At 38.0% G+C, this 17,483-nt stretch overlaps 1 protein-coding gene across 9 annotated transcripts in view; it reads right to left on the bottom strand.

Annotated features, from left to right (window-relative positions):
- LOC145996581 (solute carrier family 71 member 1) overlaps positions 1–17,483 on the bottom strand; it is a 206,273-nt gene that overhangs the window by 55,040 nt on the left and 133,750 nt on the right. For all 9 annotated transcript variants that reach the window (XM_083133104.1, XM_083133101.1, XM_083133103.1 and 6 more), the window contains exons 3-4: positions 13,606–13,668; positions 5,774–5,901 (exon numbers count right to left, since the gene is read on the bottom strand). In XM_083133104.1, coding sequence (XP_082989230.1) covers positions 5,774–5,901; positions 13,606–13,668 — 191 coding nt within the window. The remainder of the gene's footprint in view (positions 1–5,773; positions 5,902–13,605; positions 13,669–17,483) is intronic.

Here is a 17,483-nt window from a genome sequence, read left to right on the forward strand (position 1 = left end):
TTAAATTTTGCATTACTCATAAAATTATTTAATATTTTTATTTTTTTATATCACTTTTCTACAACTTTTACCTAATCGTGACAATGAGAGTGATGATTAGATTAAATTGATTTAGGGACACAAACAATGAACTCTCATGTCCAAGATGGGGCTTAAACCCAGGAACTTTGGTGGCGATATCGAAAGTCAACCACTTAAGGTGCTATGCCACAGAAGCAGCATCACTCATAAAAGGAATTCATATGTGTTGCTCATAATTTCACCTCTAAAAGTTATATATTCAGGTACCAGCTAGGGATAGTTATCTGCTTGAGTTTGTCCCCTCAATTTCATCTAATTGCTTGTCCTCATCTCAACGATTAACGTGAGCTTTTTTTATGCACAAAAAGGCTAATCAGTAATGGGCCTACAGTTTAAAGTGGAAATCGAACCACTATGTGCCTTCAATGAGTATTGAACCTGGGATCCCTTGATTTCAAGGTGATTACATTACCACTATGCCATTAGGGAAGTCTCAACGATTTACTTCAACAAGATAGAACATTGATCGATTTGACATATTTGATAGATGATGATTTGATGGAAGGGACATTCACAAAGAGCATCCTTGCGCAACCCGAGATTTGAACCTGGGCCCCTTGACATCAGTCATAGCATAACACTCTAGATGTTAAAAAAAAACTGACAATAATAAAATGTGAACCTAAATAATTGTAAAGTAAACAAGTAATGAAAAAGCTTCAAAGAGTCCTATGTTATAGTTGAAAAATTGCTCGAAGTGGAAATTCCTAGGGGTGTGGATCCATCCATACTTGAATGAGTTTAGGATAGGTGGGGAGTGCTTGTACATCCCCAGTATACCACTGTTCACGCTTGTCCCTTTCTCCTGTATATTTACAATTGACCTTAACATATTAGCATTTTGTTTACAATAGAAATACACGAATGCCTAAAATAATACTATTTTTATAGTTATAGATTTTTTAAAAAATCACGTTTTTTACCTGAGTTAATCTTAAAAAGGTATACACTCAAAACGTCCTTTTTAAAAAAAAGTTAAGAATTTACAACAGTCATGTGCAACATATAATTTCTGCCTACAGCTCATTTAGAAGGTCAACTTTACACAAGCAAATACCAGACAATCCCACAAGAAAACACACATTTTGATCTGGGAATATACACAAACAGACAGACAGACTCTGATGGCAAACACAATGTAGTGATGTGCAAATTTGCTTATGGTTGAATGTACCTCCATAAGTTGGCATGGAAGAAAGACAAACACTCAATTTACAGCATCAAAAGCAAACAAGCAACTCACACAATTACACGTGTACTTTGGGTGTCTGTGGAAGTTTGCATGATTAATTTGCTCTAATTGTTCCCGATATTAAGAAGATCAATGGAAATGGATGAAAATAGCAATATAGAATAAAGCTACCAGCAGTGGAAGGAATGAGAGCAATACCCATATCCAATATCGTGGGTAGGAATTTTGCTGAGGGAGGGGGTAGGTTATAGCTTCCTATTTTAGTATCCAGTGTGGTGGCATACTTGACCTGGTGCTCAAAGTGGAAATTCCTAAGGGTGGGGGATTCATGCTTGATTGAGTTTAGGGATAGGTGGGGAGGGGTGCTTGTACACCTCCCCTCCAAGTACACATCTGTTCATGCTTCTCCCTTTGTCCTTCATCCCTCATGTAATGATAGAGCTACTCTACAACAAGGCTGCCCAACCTGTGGCTGACGGGTCACATCCAATTAGCTATGCTTTCCATGTAACAAGGGCACTCACAAGATTTTCCTCAGGAGAAGGGAGTAAGATTTCACATCTCTTACCCTTCAGTCATAGAAACTTATATTTCACAGTTTATTATTATTATTTTACAAATTACAAAATTGAAATTGAAAATACTCTTCATTGTTGCCAAGTTTAGACTTGATGATTTGCCTTGCTATCTTTCCACAAACATCTATCTATAACTTGCTTCTGAATAGCTCGTCCTCTAATTCTACTCTTTCATGAAGCATAGATATCACACAGAGACCAATTAATCTATTCTCGCTTATGGTGTGTCTGATTCATGTTTTTACACACTAAAAGGGTACTGTAATAATAATAATAATATTAATATTAAGTAATTCAGAATGATGGAGTATGAATAGTTAAGCTTTCAGACTTCGAGAAATGATTTGCTAACTCTTTGGGATCCCGAACAGTGGAGAAATTCCAAAGAATCATATCTAAATTGGTTAATTCTTGGTATTTTTTGCACTATAAGTATCTGAAGTTTCTTGAAATTAACATGTTCTTTTGTTTGTTCCCTGAAGTGCAAAAACAAACACTTGAGGTAGAAATAATGTGTAGAATTCAAGATTTTCACCACTTTGGGAAATTTTGAAAATTTCCCTTCTTAATGCCGTCCCCAGCACACATTTTCCATCAAGCACAACCCTATGGCAGTCAACATGATTGCAACGTCTCTGGTAAAAACGTTCTCTTGTTATATTGTTGGGCAGGACAGTTAATTGCTGTAACTTATAAGTGTGTAAATCACAGATAGAAGTATTATTTGTAATAAAATACATACATACATACATAAAATACAATTTCACCATTTCAATTATGTGAACTTTGCCTTAATCCTTATAAAACTGAATTGAGTATATTGTGATTTATTTTCAGTGTAAGCATGAATCAGTTTTTTGGTTCTTAATATTCTTACAAAACATTTTTTGCATTAAAAATTAAAGTGTCAACATTTTGAATATTACCTTGCCTCATAAGCACATTGGCTGAAACAAATACCTGGGTACTATCTCAATCCAAATGTGAAAGAAAGCATCTCAAGACAACAAAAAGTTGTCTTAAGTATACTTCATGCTCAGGTAGGTTGACAAGTTCTGAACCAACATTCTAAACTGATTTGATTTGTTTTTTGTTATTTAGCTTCACTTTTCTGCCACTATTGGCTAATTGCAATAATGACGATATGATTAAACGCATGAAGGGACACTCGCAAAGAATGCCTAAGCTAGGATTCGAATGCAGGACCTCTGGCATCATAACGTGCTGCACTAACATGAATGTTGGATAATTCTAAATAGAAATTTGTACCACTGTGCAAAGTGCTTCCACTGGGAACAAACCCACGAACCCTTGAGTACAAGGTGACAGTACGTCATTGTGGAGGTATGTTTTTCATAGAAAGTTTTTTTTTCTAGTAAACAGCCCTGTAAAATATGTGAACAGTTTGATTAAAGCAAATAAAAAAAAATATACGTAAATATACATTTTTCTGGTACTGTATATATGGACCTACTATGGAAATGTTTGTTGAGTGTGTTAATGAAAGTATAATAATTTCAGTAACTTTTCTTCCAGCATAAATAAAACATTCAGGATGTACTCCATAATTGAAGCTTAAAATATTTTAATAGTCTTCGTAGCTGAATTTTGGCACTTTTTAATGATAATTTGCAAAATATCAGCTGCCATGTTTATTTAGAGTTTAAAGAATGACACGACACTATTTACGGTTTAACATGATTAGTATTTTGTATATTTTTCTACACAAAAAAAAATTTAGTGTGTTTAGTTTACATATTACATTTCCTTTCGTATGAGCTTCACACCATCAGTACAAATATCTTGTTTCCTTTCTTAGAGCCTAGTAAACACCATTCAATGATTACAAGATTAATGTACTTTCACGAAAAATTATTCTCATATCTACAAAATCCTAAAGTACGTTATTCCATAAATTATTACTTAAAGCAATTTTTTTTTAAATCACCCAATTTAAATCAATCCACCTTGTTTCCAACATTCATTTTACAAATTTAACACAAAGCAGTTGGCAAATCATTGTCAAGGCAGTGTCAATATGCTTATTGCATGAGAAATTAGGCCTCTTCTCACAGAGAATCTTGTGAAAATCACATGTTAACCGCTCATTGACAAGTTCACTGTCAGTTCTGTGTACAGAACCAAATGCAAACAACTAGAAAATATATGGGGCAGGATGAATCTCAATACTAATTCAGCATATTTGGGCAGACATAAAGGAATGCAATGTTCAACAATGTAAGCATGGGCGAAAATAGCACATGGTATTTTTAGATTCAAGTGCAACTTCTGTTCAATCTGCTGGATTATTTATTTTTTTAAACCATTCTGTGAACGTTGCACAGACTTCAGCCAGCGAGAAAAGCACCAGAGGATAGCTTTATTGCTTTGCTCTAGTAGGGAAAAGGTCCATGCAAGTTCAGTACTTGCTTCAAAAAGTAACTTACTTACAGTTACTCATTTGAAAAAAGTAACTCAGTTACACTTACTGGCACCTGAAAAGTAACTATAAATTACTTTCTGCTCCAAACAAATTGCACAAAATCAATTATTATTAATTGCAATAAAAAATATGTGAAGACTTATATGTGTTTTATATATGTTCATGGTATGGTATATATTATAAGTCCTCATATATTTATATTATTGGAAGAAATAAATGATGGGACAAGGAGAAGAGTTGGGTTGATTGAGTTGGTGTTCTAAGTCCAGTTTATATACAGTAAGGCTGATTGGGACTCAACCTACAGTTTAAAGTGGGATCTGAACCACTATATGACTCCACCGGGAATCGAACCCAGGATCCCATGATTACAAGGCGATGACGATGCTACTCTGCCATCGGGGGGAGCCCAACAAGGAGTCGAGTCTGCTTGAATGACAATTCATTTATTTTACTCTCTCTGGGGCATTCTACAAAAAGTGGTCCTACTCCATGTAGTTATATAACAAAATGGATTAATCTGAAAATTATTACTGTTTATAATTTCATTAAGGTTTAAATGTTTGTGAATGCATATAATTTGTGTGTTTCACCAACAAAAATTATTAGTATCTGTAGCATATATGCTTCACAGATAAATGAAGACAAATTTTGCTACATTTTTAAAGCATCACACACGCATCACTTTTAACACTCTTCATGCATTCAGGCTGTCATTTTTTTCATTGGTTAGTAGACACAACAAAAAATTGAAAGAAGTAAAAAGTGCTCCCCTGTGCATAGCACCACACCATGAAGGTGTATAGGGGGTGTGGGGGTAACGCTCCACACTTAAATACTTCATAAATCTATGACATCAGTTCATTATGAATATTTTAATCCAATCACATGTATAGAAACTTACATTTAGTGTTTGAAATGTCACATGAAATGCTGAACTCTCCCCTCTACACATGTATATACCTTAAACACTTTCTCTTACTTTACAAGAAAGTTCATTCCCTTACGAACTACATTTTCTTTTTAAGAAATTAAATATTACGTTCCATGGTTTTTGGTAATCCCATCTCAAGTTCAACAAGATCCACTTCCTCGACAAGGACTTCTTTCTAGCTCAACCACCACATCCAAATGAATGTAGCAATCCTCCCAAAACACTGCAATAAAGTGGATGTTCTAGCTTCCTTGCCTCTGATCATTCCACGAAAATTCTTTCATCTTAGCTTCCAGAGAAGACACATGGTTGTATACAAAGTTGCCAAATTTACATCTTCCCCACATTACAATTTTTCAAGTTTACAATTTAAGTGTTGCAAAGTAAGTGTTGATAACGCTCATTTTATTGTTACAGTTACAGATGCCTTCGAGACACCCCGCACATTCAGTGAATTTTTCCTGTCAGGTGGCAGCTGTTACAGGACAAACTCAGTTTTAGACAAACATTAGACTACTATATAAGGAAATAAAGCCATTACTTACCAAGTATTTATTTTCATGAGTGGGATAGGTGCACATGTGAAAAAGACTGTGATGAGAAGGAAGAACTTGCGGCCCCACACATCTGACAATGCCCCGATCAACGGCGCACTCAAGAAAGATAAAATTCCCTGGAAATAAAAAGGAACATTGTGATGACACAATAATTAGGAGAAACCTTAAAAAATTATTAACTGGTATAAAAGTATCACTGCACCTGATTTGTATAACCATTTACATAGTATTTACTTACAATATACTACTGACAAGTCTAGTGCAGGTGGAATTATTCGACACTTGCAGTTTTCAAGCAAATGGTTTAAAAACCTGAAACCAGTTTTATGATACTTAAAAAAAAAAGTTTTTGAAAAATGTTTTGGCAGCACAACTGACAAACATTGATAAATTTAGTAATTCTTGAAGCTTTCTTGGCGGCGCCAAGTGATTTCCGGATCATCTGGCTGATATCCCGAGAAAACTTCTTCATTGGTGTATTTCTCTATTTGGGAGGGGCGTTCATACTCAATGATTGCATTACTGGAGCATTCGCAGGATATTGGTATTGTTATATTCTCCATGTTTGTTTTCAATGGCTTTTGGGGGGCTCAAAACATATTACCCTTGTTAAATATGCCACTCTCGAGAACATTTATGGAGATATGTTGAAAAATTAATACCAGGATAGTCACAAAGATAACTATGAACTCCATAAGAAATGACAAAAACATTCTTTCATTGACAACGTTTCAGCACTACTCACAGGAGAAATATCAATAGTTAACGTAACAAATATTGTGATTCTCCAACTCAGGGGATTATTCAGAACTTTCTATCTGGGGTGGTGTAAGTTTGTACTTAGGGGAGAGTAAGGTTAAATTTATAGCTGAAAGTATCACAATTTTAGGGGGCCGTAAATTGCTCAAACTGACATTCATACCGATGAGTGAATATCCAAAACAACTGTTTCTCATTATCTTTTTACGTTTCATGCAGTTCGTGCACTGAAATGCATTGTTATTCTATATTGTTATTACTTTTACATTCCTCGTTCAATGAAAAGCTTTAAAAGTTAGAAGTTAGGAAGCAATCTTCTCATAAAGCGTATTTCATTTGACCTCTCACATAAAACTCAAAATTTTGAAATTTTAAAAGCTGTGGATGTGGAACCATCTATTCTTTGGATTAAATGGTAGAATATGAAGAGCATAACCCGTTTCTGGCATTTTTACACTCAATTTTTCGATACAACGACCTTTTTTACTTCGGATATTTTGTTCGAATACTAACGTTCCTGTTCGACCGCCCCCTCCCGACGCTCATGGTTGCGATTAGCCAAAAGTGGCATAACAGCGAGACTAAATAACAAATATTAAGAAATCAACATGCCTGGAATGGATGACTACAAAATGTGAAGGATTCCTGCGCCCAAGATATTTTATATGGGACATAAGGCAAGACTATAACGCATTGAGAAAACAAGCAAACTACGAGAAGCAATTTATAACTATTAGACAGGAGGATGACTAAAACAAAAATAAATAAATTGTGACATCTTTAAATTAAATTATTTTTGAATGGTATATATTATACAGAGGCTAACAGGGACCGGACATACAGTTTGTACATGATCATGGCTGTCAAATATCAAGTTAGAAGTGTTAACAAACAGAAAAAAAATTACGCGTAAAGGCATTTGGAAAACATCCTTGTAGAGTCGAATTACTTTCGTAACATCTCCAGCCGACTGCTCGAGTCTGTCTAGCGGGCCTAGTGGTCGTGTAGAACCTGAGCAAGGGGCTTAGCGGTAGGTTCTTGGTTGAGATGACGTCAGCGGCTCGCTTGGTTAATTGGCCGCTTCGATAGTTGTGACTCGTTCCGATGCTTCAAATGCATAACAGCCAAAGATGTTACGGAAGTAATCTGCCTCTACCTTGAACGTAATTCCTCCCACCCAGCATCCTGGGTTCCATCTAAACAAGGTGCATCCTCGTGGGGATGCGCCAAAATCTGCAAAATCCCGAAGCGACACTGGCGCCACACACGGCAGAAAGTATTCTGGGCGTTCTGCAGTGCACGCGCCTTTCACATCAAGTGGCGAGATTTTTTTTTTTAAATGCGGTCGACGAACATGTGACAAGGTCGCTCGCTGTGATGAATAGCCCTCGACACACGCGAGGCAGCGCTCACATACTTATGCTAATGAATAGGGTGCTCGTGGAACGCGAGGGGATATCCAGGTGCACTAACGTATAGATTCAGACTGGGATTGGGCGATCTGTCTGGCCACTGCACTAGTTTGTGACGGCAGGTGATTAAGCTCAAGGAGTTGCATAAAACCTCGACTCAAGGGCGCCTGCAGAGGGGGTACTTGCCCCTTCTGAGGTAAAGTTGAAGTCCTGATTCCCCTTAAACCTTTCCCACTAATAGCGTCCTTTTTAGGAACTGACAGTACTTGTCAAGTCCACGTGGAGCAAACGAGATGTTGCCAATTCAGTTTCTTTAGATTGATTGATTGATTGAATTGGTGTTTTAAGTCCACTTTATGCAAAGTAGGCTAATCGGGACTGGGCCTACAGTTTAAAGTGGGATCCGAACCACTTGTGCTTCCACCGTAGATTCTTTAGAGATTTCATAACATGAGGTTTCGGCTACCTTTGCTAGGTTGTGTTATTGTGTTGTGCTATTTTTTTTATACCGCGTGAGGCACCTAAAAGTACCACCTGAAATAGCGAAGAAACCAGAAACAGTAGCGATGTGAGGTTTGCGGGAAACAATAATATCAAATGGGGCTCGTAAATCGGAGGTATGGGGTGGGTCGAAAAATATCGAGAAATGGGGCATCTGGAACAAATTCATATTTTTTTTAATGGAACGATATACAATAACATGCATAATATAAAAGAGCACACGCAGAGAAACACAACGCCGTTGGTCTCGTGCATCTACTGCACACAGGAACGAAGATATGGCCATGTGAAAATATGTAAACAAACTAACAAGTGGCCCACTTGACCGTCAGTACCACGGCATGTAAGACTTCTCAGGTGCCTGACAGAACTGCCTTTACGCAGAGCAAGTTTTGATAGCAGGTCCACGAGATCGTGTTAGTTCATAGCAAGCAGTCATAGTGGTAAGAGCGAAGATTATGGTGTTCACAAACATAGAAAAAGCGGACATGATCCTGATTTATGGGGAATGCCGAAACAATGCCTCAGAAGCCTACCGTGTGTACGCAGAGAGATATCCGGACAGACGACAGCCATCTCGACGTCTGTTTGGTAAGTTATTTATTAAATTAAGAGACACCGGAAGTGTAACACCACGAGCACGTGTGCGGAACAAGCCAACTACAGGTGAGGCAGGTGCAACAAATGTTCTCGCCGCTGTTGCTGTGAATCCGCACGTTAGCTCCCGTGAAATTGCCAGGGATGCTGGGATGAGTCAGCGAAGTGTATTGCGCATTCTGCACACACACATATTTCACCCATATCATATCTCCCTCCATCAGGAACTTCACGGGAATGATTTTGTGGACAGTGTTCGGTTTTGCACATGGATGTTAAGACACGACACACCCGATTTGTCACGTATCCTCTTCACTGACGAGGCAACTTTTACCAATCATGGAAATGTCAACCTAAGGAACATGCACTATTGGTCGGTGACAAATCCACATTGGCTTCTCCAAGTGGAACGCCAGCACTCATTGTGTGTGAACGTGTGGTGTGGTATAGTGGGTGAACATCTCATTGGCCCTTTTTTTATACAAGGGACACTGAATGCTGACCGATACATACAGTTTTTACAACATGAACTGCCTGTACTATTGGAGGACATACCACTTCAGACAAGGAGGGACATGTGGTACCAACATGACGGGTGCCCAGCTCACAGTGCAAGACGCGCTACAGCATGTGTGGAAAATACATTTCCAAATCGTTGGATTGGACGTGGAGGGCCTGTCAAATGGCCGGCTCGTTCCCCAGATTTGATACAGTTAGACTTTTTCCTGTGGGGAAAGCTGAAGGACATTGTCTACCGGGATGTGCCAACAACTACAGAGGATATGCAACACCGCATTACTGCGGCCTGCAGGGACATTCCCTACGAGATGCTACATTCTGTGCAACGATCTTTGCGTGGGCGCCTCGTTGCCTGTATCGCAGCTGACGGCCACCACTTTGAACACACACTTTGACAGATTTTCGCTTCTTACGCAGTGGTTCTTCGACATACTGTCATGGTCATTTTCATTATGCTGTAACACGGTCAAATACATGGTGCTGACGATGTCTACTGTATTTTTTCTTCCTTTAACACGTTCTGTCTTCATCTTGTCCAATGGCTTCCGACATCTCATACTTGTACATGCCGTGGTACTGACGGTCAAGTGGGCCACTTGTTAGTTTGTTTACATATTTTCACATGGCCATATATTCGTTCCTATGTGCAGTAGATGCATGAGACCAAATGCCCCCAATGGTTCACATGTCGAACACTACTAGGCATACTTTATGAGTTTATGTATGCATGTAAGGAGTTTTGGAAATAAATCACGGTAAGTAAAGAAGATATAATAATTTAATCTAGTATAGTCCTTAGCGGAACACCCGGTATAATTCGAGAGGTGAAATTGTAGCGTAAAACCATGGATCAGAGTAGATTAAATAGTCCCTGTTTGGTATTCGTGCACCGTGAAAAAAATACAAAACCACAAAGAACCGTTCATCAACAAGGTGATGGATGCTTATGGAAAGGAGCCAAGGCGAATACATTTTCTATTTAAATAGTGGACTCGAGTCTGAACTTCATTGATTGATTTGATTTATTTTACTCCGCAAAGATGAGGATGAGTGATGATATGATGAAACTCGTGTAGGAACACTCACAAAGAACGCTAATATCTTTGTCGGGATTCGAACCCGGAACTGCTGGCATCGTAGCGCGCTGCTAACCGCGCTGCCAAGGACGTCGGGTAGTCTGAACTTGACAATAATGTCAAGACATTTTCAATTACAGTAAAACCTCCTTAATCCGGACAAATGGGGGGATAAGTTCACCGGTTTAACGGAAGTCCGGATTAACTGAAATAACCTAAAAGAACAGTAGAAAGTGCATTAAAACTCCGTTTATAGCAACAAAACACGTTTATTATGGTGTATTTAAAGAGCATAGGCCTAAATACACTATACAGCACAGTACAAAGTTTGCGGGAAACAATTTCATCAGTGGTTGACTGCCTTTTCTTTGGGAAGTTCTCTTGTTGACTTCTAGCCACATTTAAAAACTTGCATTCTGATTTTTTTTATTTGCCTGTTCGGATTAAGCAAAGTCCGGCTTATCGGGATCCGGATTAACGAGATATTACTGTATATGATTTGTAAAATAACAATAATAATGAAAGAGAGGTCTTATGTACTGGATGGTCGTAGGAGGAGGAGAAAACTTAGCATCACGCTTATAGAAGTATTACTTTACTTGTTCTCTTGGGAATACCAAACTTCGGATGGCGTAGGAAACCTCATGAACGGAAAGAGGACTCGTTGAATATTGATTGTCGCAAGAAAAATACGAAAATCCCCATTTGATTAGCCGTAACTTGAAGTTGTTGCGTTTTTTCCATCCAGAAGGAAAGCATGGGATCTTAAAATTCTTATATTTTTCAAACATCGTCTTCAGCTTAATTAGGAATCTGGTACCTCATTGCTTGGTCTCGTTCTATTCTTAAATGTACTCCAGCCTTATTGGTAAGAACACGTAGTTAAAGAATACACACACGTTTCTACTTTCGATTAGGTTATTTTATAGACATATGAAGGGTCAGGGGGAAAAACGATGAATGTTCATTCGAGACAATTTGCCAGGAAATGAAAAACAAAGTATTTCTTTTCATAAGTACGTTAATATATGCCAAAATAATAATGCGTTTCTCAGGCACTTCTCATCGTTTCCCAACCAAGGCCGTTCTCATTCTTATAGTACAGCTTCTGAACTATCAGATGGCGTTGCAATCTCAAAATGGGCGAAAAATCGACATTCATCGTTTTTCCCCCTGGCCCTTCATATGACAATGACATATACTTATGCACTTTTAAACACGGCAATCTCTGTGCAGCAGTGGTCATCTTATTATCAGGTGCCCATCATTAGTTTCATCAGTTAATTATTTATCTTCATTGCCGCGATTAGCCAAAGAGGTAGGAAAGCCACTAAAATAAACAAATAAAGAAAAACAAAGTTTCTTGGGTGCATTCTTCGTTGTAAGATAAAGCTGAAATAGAAAGATGGGTGAGAACTAGCGAGGAACTGGGTAGGAACAGGCCGGGGAAATTCTCAGGGAAAATGATTGTTGAAATATGTCTAATCCAAAATAACTTTTTTAACCTTCCACCCAGAATGACACTGAAAAGAATGCAGCTGTACCCAACCGACTGGAAAGCAGGTTGAACTGGCATTGACAGATATCAGACCCGCCCCCGGCGAAGGTGACATTTGCAGCGAAAAAATTTGCGACATGGAGTGCCATTGTCAGGATTTCGAAGGCAGAACTACTGGAAACTCTTACCATCTCTCACAGATGTGATTCTTTCACAAGTGGAAAAAATAAACACCGAGATTTTCTTGTGCACTAGAAGGGAATCTCATTTTACGCCAGTTTCCTGTTTGTGATCGCGATTATTATTATTATTATTTATTAGTTCAGCGCATGATACATCTCGCAATTACGTTGAACAAATACGGGGTGGGCACAATTAAAGTTTTCCTATTCAGAGCTCTCTGGGGCCTGTTTGAAGCATTGGACGGTTACGAAAAAAATTGTTCAAATTTTCACCACCAGTGATTAATGGTTGTTGTTACTATAGCGCCTTACTGCCACCTAGTGGTAAAAATTTGAACAATTATTTTTTCGTCGGCATTCGCTTCTCCATTTCTCACTCTACCAAGTTTCACTGCAATCCGTTACTTGGAACAGCCTCCAGAAGGCTCCGAGTAGGGGAATTTTAATTCGCGGCGCCAAACTTTAAATATGGTGACCATACATACCAAAAAACAAAACACCAAATGAAATGCATGTACACAATCTTTACACTTGGTTATGTGCTTGCTGTATTTTTCCTTCAGGGCACTTAAGTGTTCGCGAATATATCAAAGGCTTTCAGTAGTTCATTCATAGTGTCCTGTATTCGCACTGCACATGAAAACCTATGCACACTGACTTTTGATCTCTGTGTGTAGGTTTTTTTCTTTCTTTTTTCCCCTTGAGCACTGACAATCGTGTTTAATCAATTTCTGCACGAAAATGACGTCCCTGTGCCAGGACTCAAACACGGAAGGTTTGAAACCCTGAGGCGACCACTGCACTTGATCGGCCACCAAGAAAGACATCCACTTTGATAAATCTTCCTTGGTAGTTCTCTTTGTGCTCAAACGGGAATTGGGGGCTAACCTACAGTTCTCTGCGACACAAAGCATACAGCAGCTGCTTCACAGGAAGCACTAGCGTCCGCAGGTTTTTTTTTAGGGGGGGAGCTGGAATTGTAAAGGGGGATGGGGATACACAAACTATTTCGTATATTTCGAGCTTTTCACTCTATTAAAATTGTTCTCAAAGACAGTCATTTTGAGAAGGAGTGGTGTTTCCTTCTCCGAAAATTGGGGGGAGGGACAATAGCCCACCAGCTCCCCCTGCGTATGCCGTTGACAGGAAGTGAACCGAGAACTAAATCTGACCTTGTGGCCTATTAAATTAAAACAGTTTAATTAAAATTACACACACAAAATCTTGATTTCCTTTCACCTTTTAATTTTAAAAAAAATCTATGATGTCAACTCACCTTGATTCCCACTATCAAGCCATTCATTAGGAACGTATGATCAGGAAAAGTTTCATTCAGTACCTGAAAGGAAGAAAATAAAACTTTGTAAGTAAAAATCGTGCACATATTTAAGGAATGAAAAAAAATAACATCATTTTACAATAACATTGCATATTCTTGTCAGTTCAACTAAGAAATAATGAGTAGTGGGATTTGTGCTATGGACAGGACGAGAAAGGAAGAGCTCCCCTCAAGCAGCTTTGCTACACTTAAAACTAGCTCAACATGCCCATATGAGCTTTTTGCTCAAGTGTGGAACCCTTGCCTAATCCAAGATTTTTGTAAAAATGACCTCAAGAATTTTTCAGAAAGGAAGAGCTTTTTCGGAAAGGAAGAGCCTCCTTGTCTATACTTACAAAAGGCACTTCTGTGAGATTGTTGTCCATAAACTTGTCAAAAAAATGCCCCTCTTGACCACACTTAAAACTAGGCCACCCATACACACCCACACCCACCCACACATATTTACTTCCGGTCCACTTCCGGTCTACTTCCGGTCCACTTCCGGTTCACTTCCGGTTCACTTCCGGTCTACTTCCGGTCCACTTCCGGTCTACTTCCGGTCTACTTCCGGTCCACTTCCGGTCCACTTCCGGTCCACTTGTGACCTATTTCTGGTTTATTTATATTGCATCATGCTGTGCAACAAATTATTAGATATGTGTTGTTTTCTGATTGGTTGCTTATGACATAATTTGATGATGTGTTATATTCTGATTGGCCTATTGTTTCAGATGTGTTGTTTTCTGATTGGTTGCTTATGACATAATGTGATTATGTGTTATATTCTGATTGGCTTATTGTTTCAATGCGGTCCGTGCTTAGGGTATATAAAGAGATTTTGCATTGCATATCAGCCAGTATTGTAAGAGCTTTTGAAGAGTAAGGTTGTGTTGTTGCAGTGCTGAACCCAACTGATATTTTTATCCAGCATAGAGTTTTGATTTGAACCCCAAGAAATTTTATATAAATACCAAAGCCAAAAATATTAACATACATATACACATACACACACACACAAAGCACAGAGTTGAACCCAACTGATATTTTTATCCAGCATAAAATTTTGATCTGAATCCCAGGAAATTTTATATAAATACCAAATCCAAAAATATTAAGTGTATATACACATACACACACACAAATCACAGTGCTGAACCCAACTGATATTTTTTATTCAGTATAAAGTTTAGAATTGAAACCCAGGAAATTGTATATAATAAACAACAGCAAAAATGCCGAATCAAAAATATTGTAATCAGTGCAATAAAAATATATCCAGCTCTAATTGGGCCAGACACCAAAAAATTTGTAATCCAGACAAATGCAGAACTCCCACAAAAATATGCCCCAAATGCAATAGAGAATATAGCATGAAATACTTTACATATAAACATAAAGATACTTGCTCAGCACAACCATCCACATCTGCTCAGAAAAGAAAGCACGAAGCACCTGTTAATACCAGAGCAGCAAAGCAGCCACGCCATGAACCCATCCGTAGCAGTTTTAACGGCCAATTAAGGGATCACCGGTTTGTATCAGAGCCAAGATGCGGCATTGAGAATTTCTTGAACAGTATAAATTCTGATCTGCAGGCAATTCTTAATGCACAAAATGGCTCTTATAAGCTATCCCTCAAATTGTTTGTACAATATAAGAAACCAAATGGCACAAAATTTACACAGCCCCACATAACAGAAACTGTACCTGTATATTCAAATTCAAATTCAGACAAAATAATAGGCAATTTGATAGATCAATTAAATATCAAACACTCTGAATTTGCGGCAAAAGAGTCAGGATGGAGCCTATGCGGTTCATCACACAAGCTCTATGTTAATATTTCTGAATTCACTCCATTACAAGGATCTACTTATGTGCCTTTGCCTGCTAATATCAAAAACAAAAGAGCCGTGGTCAATATAAAAAACGCCGACCAGAAATGCTTTTTGTGGTGTATATTAGCTGCTTTGTATCCAGTTTCAAGCCATCCTGAGAGAATAATTTATTACAAACAACATGAGCACGATTTTGATGATGTAATGGAGGGTTTAGAATATCCAATGTCAGTTCAGAATATTGATAAATTTGAAAAAAGGGCCAAACACATCAATGGCAAACAATTATCTATTAATATATTTATTTGTTCCACTGGCAATTGCCCGATAGCACCTCTCAGAATCAGTACAATTGATGATGAATCTGCTATTCCGATTGATCTGCTTTTAATTGAAGGAGATGATACATACCATTATACTCTGATACATAATCTTGAAGCTATAGTCAGAACACAACTAGACAAATCTAATAGAATATTTAAGTTGTGCAGAAGATGTTTAACTGTATTTGATGGTCGAAAAATGGTAAATGGTGTTTGTGAAAAAAATGCAGAAATTGCTAAAAACAAGTTAATTGAGCATCTGAAATACTGTGGGAACCATAAACCTGTTCATATGGTGATGCCCAATCCAAGTGAAAATTGCAAATTCAAAAAGTATGAAGCCTTGTTGGAACACCCAGCATATATTGTCTGTGATTTCGAATCGAATCTCAAATCTCTTGCATTCTGTAGCCCAGATCCCGAAGAATCTTCAAGTACACCATACCAGCTACATGAACCTTCCAGCTTTTGTTGTGTGGTTATACGGGATGGTGTTGTTATTAAAGAATATTCATACAAGGGACCAAATGCCATCAAAATATTTGCACATATAATAGAAAATGTGTGCCGTGACATAGCATCTAACATCTTATTAAAATCAAAGCCTATGTTGCCTTTAACAGAGGAACAGATTGAAGATTTCAACAATGCAGAAAAATGCCCGGTATGTGATTCTGAATTTTCAGATAAAAATATTAAGGTTCATCACCATTCTCATACAGATGGTCGATATAAACAGGCCCTGTGTAAAAGCTGCAATATTCAGATCAAGAGACCAAGATTTATCCCCATATTTTGCCATGGAGCATCCAATTATGATTTTCATCATTTAATCAGGTACGAGGGGTTTGAGAAACAGAATTTAAACATTTTAGCTGAAAATGATGAAAAATATATATCTATTAGCAAGATAATTAAAGTTGATGGTGTTCCTATTCACATAAGATTTCTTGATTCTTACAGATTTTTACCTGCTAGCCTGGCTACACTGGCCTCTCAATTATCTGATGATGACTTGAAAATCACACGTGCAATGTTTCCAAATCTGGACCTGAAATTAATTAGGCGGAAGGGTGTATATCCATATGACTATGTTACAGATTTTTCTAAATTTGATGAGTGTTCCCTGCCACCGCAAGAAGCATTTTACAGCAAAATCAGAGGATCTGGAATCACTGATGAAGATTATCACCATGCCAAGTTGATGTGGAACAATTTAAAATGCAAGACATTTGGTGATTATCACATGGCATATTTGAAACTTGATGTGACCCTCTTAGCTGATATATTGCAGGCATTCAGAAAATCTTCCATGCAAAATTATGGACTGGACCCAGTGTATTTTTACAGTGCCCCGGGCCTAGCATGGTCCGCAACGTTTTTCAATACCAAAATGCAATTGGATCTGATCCACGATCAAGATATGTATCTATTTATGGAGAAATGTATAAGAGGAGGGATGGTGCAATGTTCCCAGAGATATGCCAGAGCAAATAACAAATACATGCCTGATTATGATCCAGCACGGCCATCAAATTATATACTTTATGTGGATGCAAACAACCTCTATGGTCACGCCATGATGCAAAAACTGCCATATGCAGAGCTTGAGTGGGTTGAAGATTTCAATATTGAAGATCTTCAGAATTTTGATGACAGTGAACATGGTCTC

This window comes from Lepisma saccharinum, chromosome 12, assembly GCF_977018435.1.
Source record: "Lepisma saccharinum chromosome 12, izLepSacc3.1, whole genome shotgun sequence".
Classification (NCBI taxonomy): Eukaryota; Metazoa; Arthropoda; class Insecta; order Zygentoma; family Lepismatidae; genus Lepisma; species Lepisma saccharinum.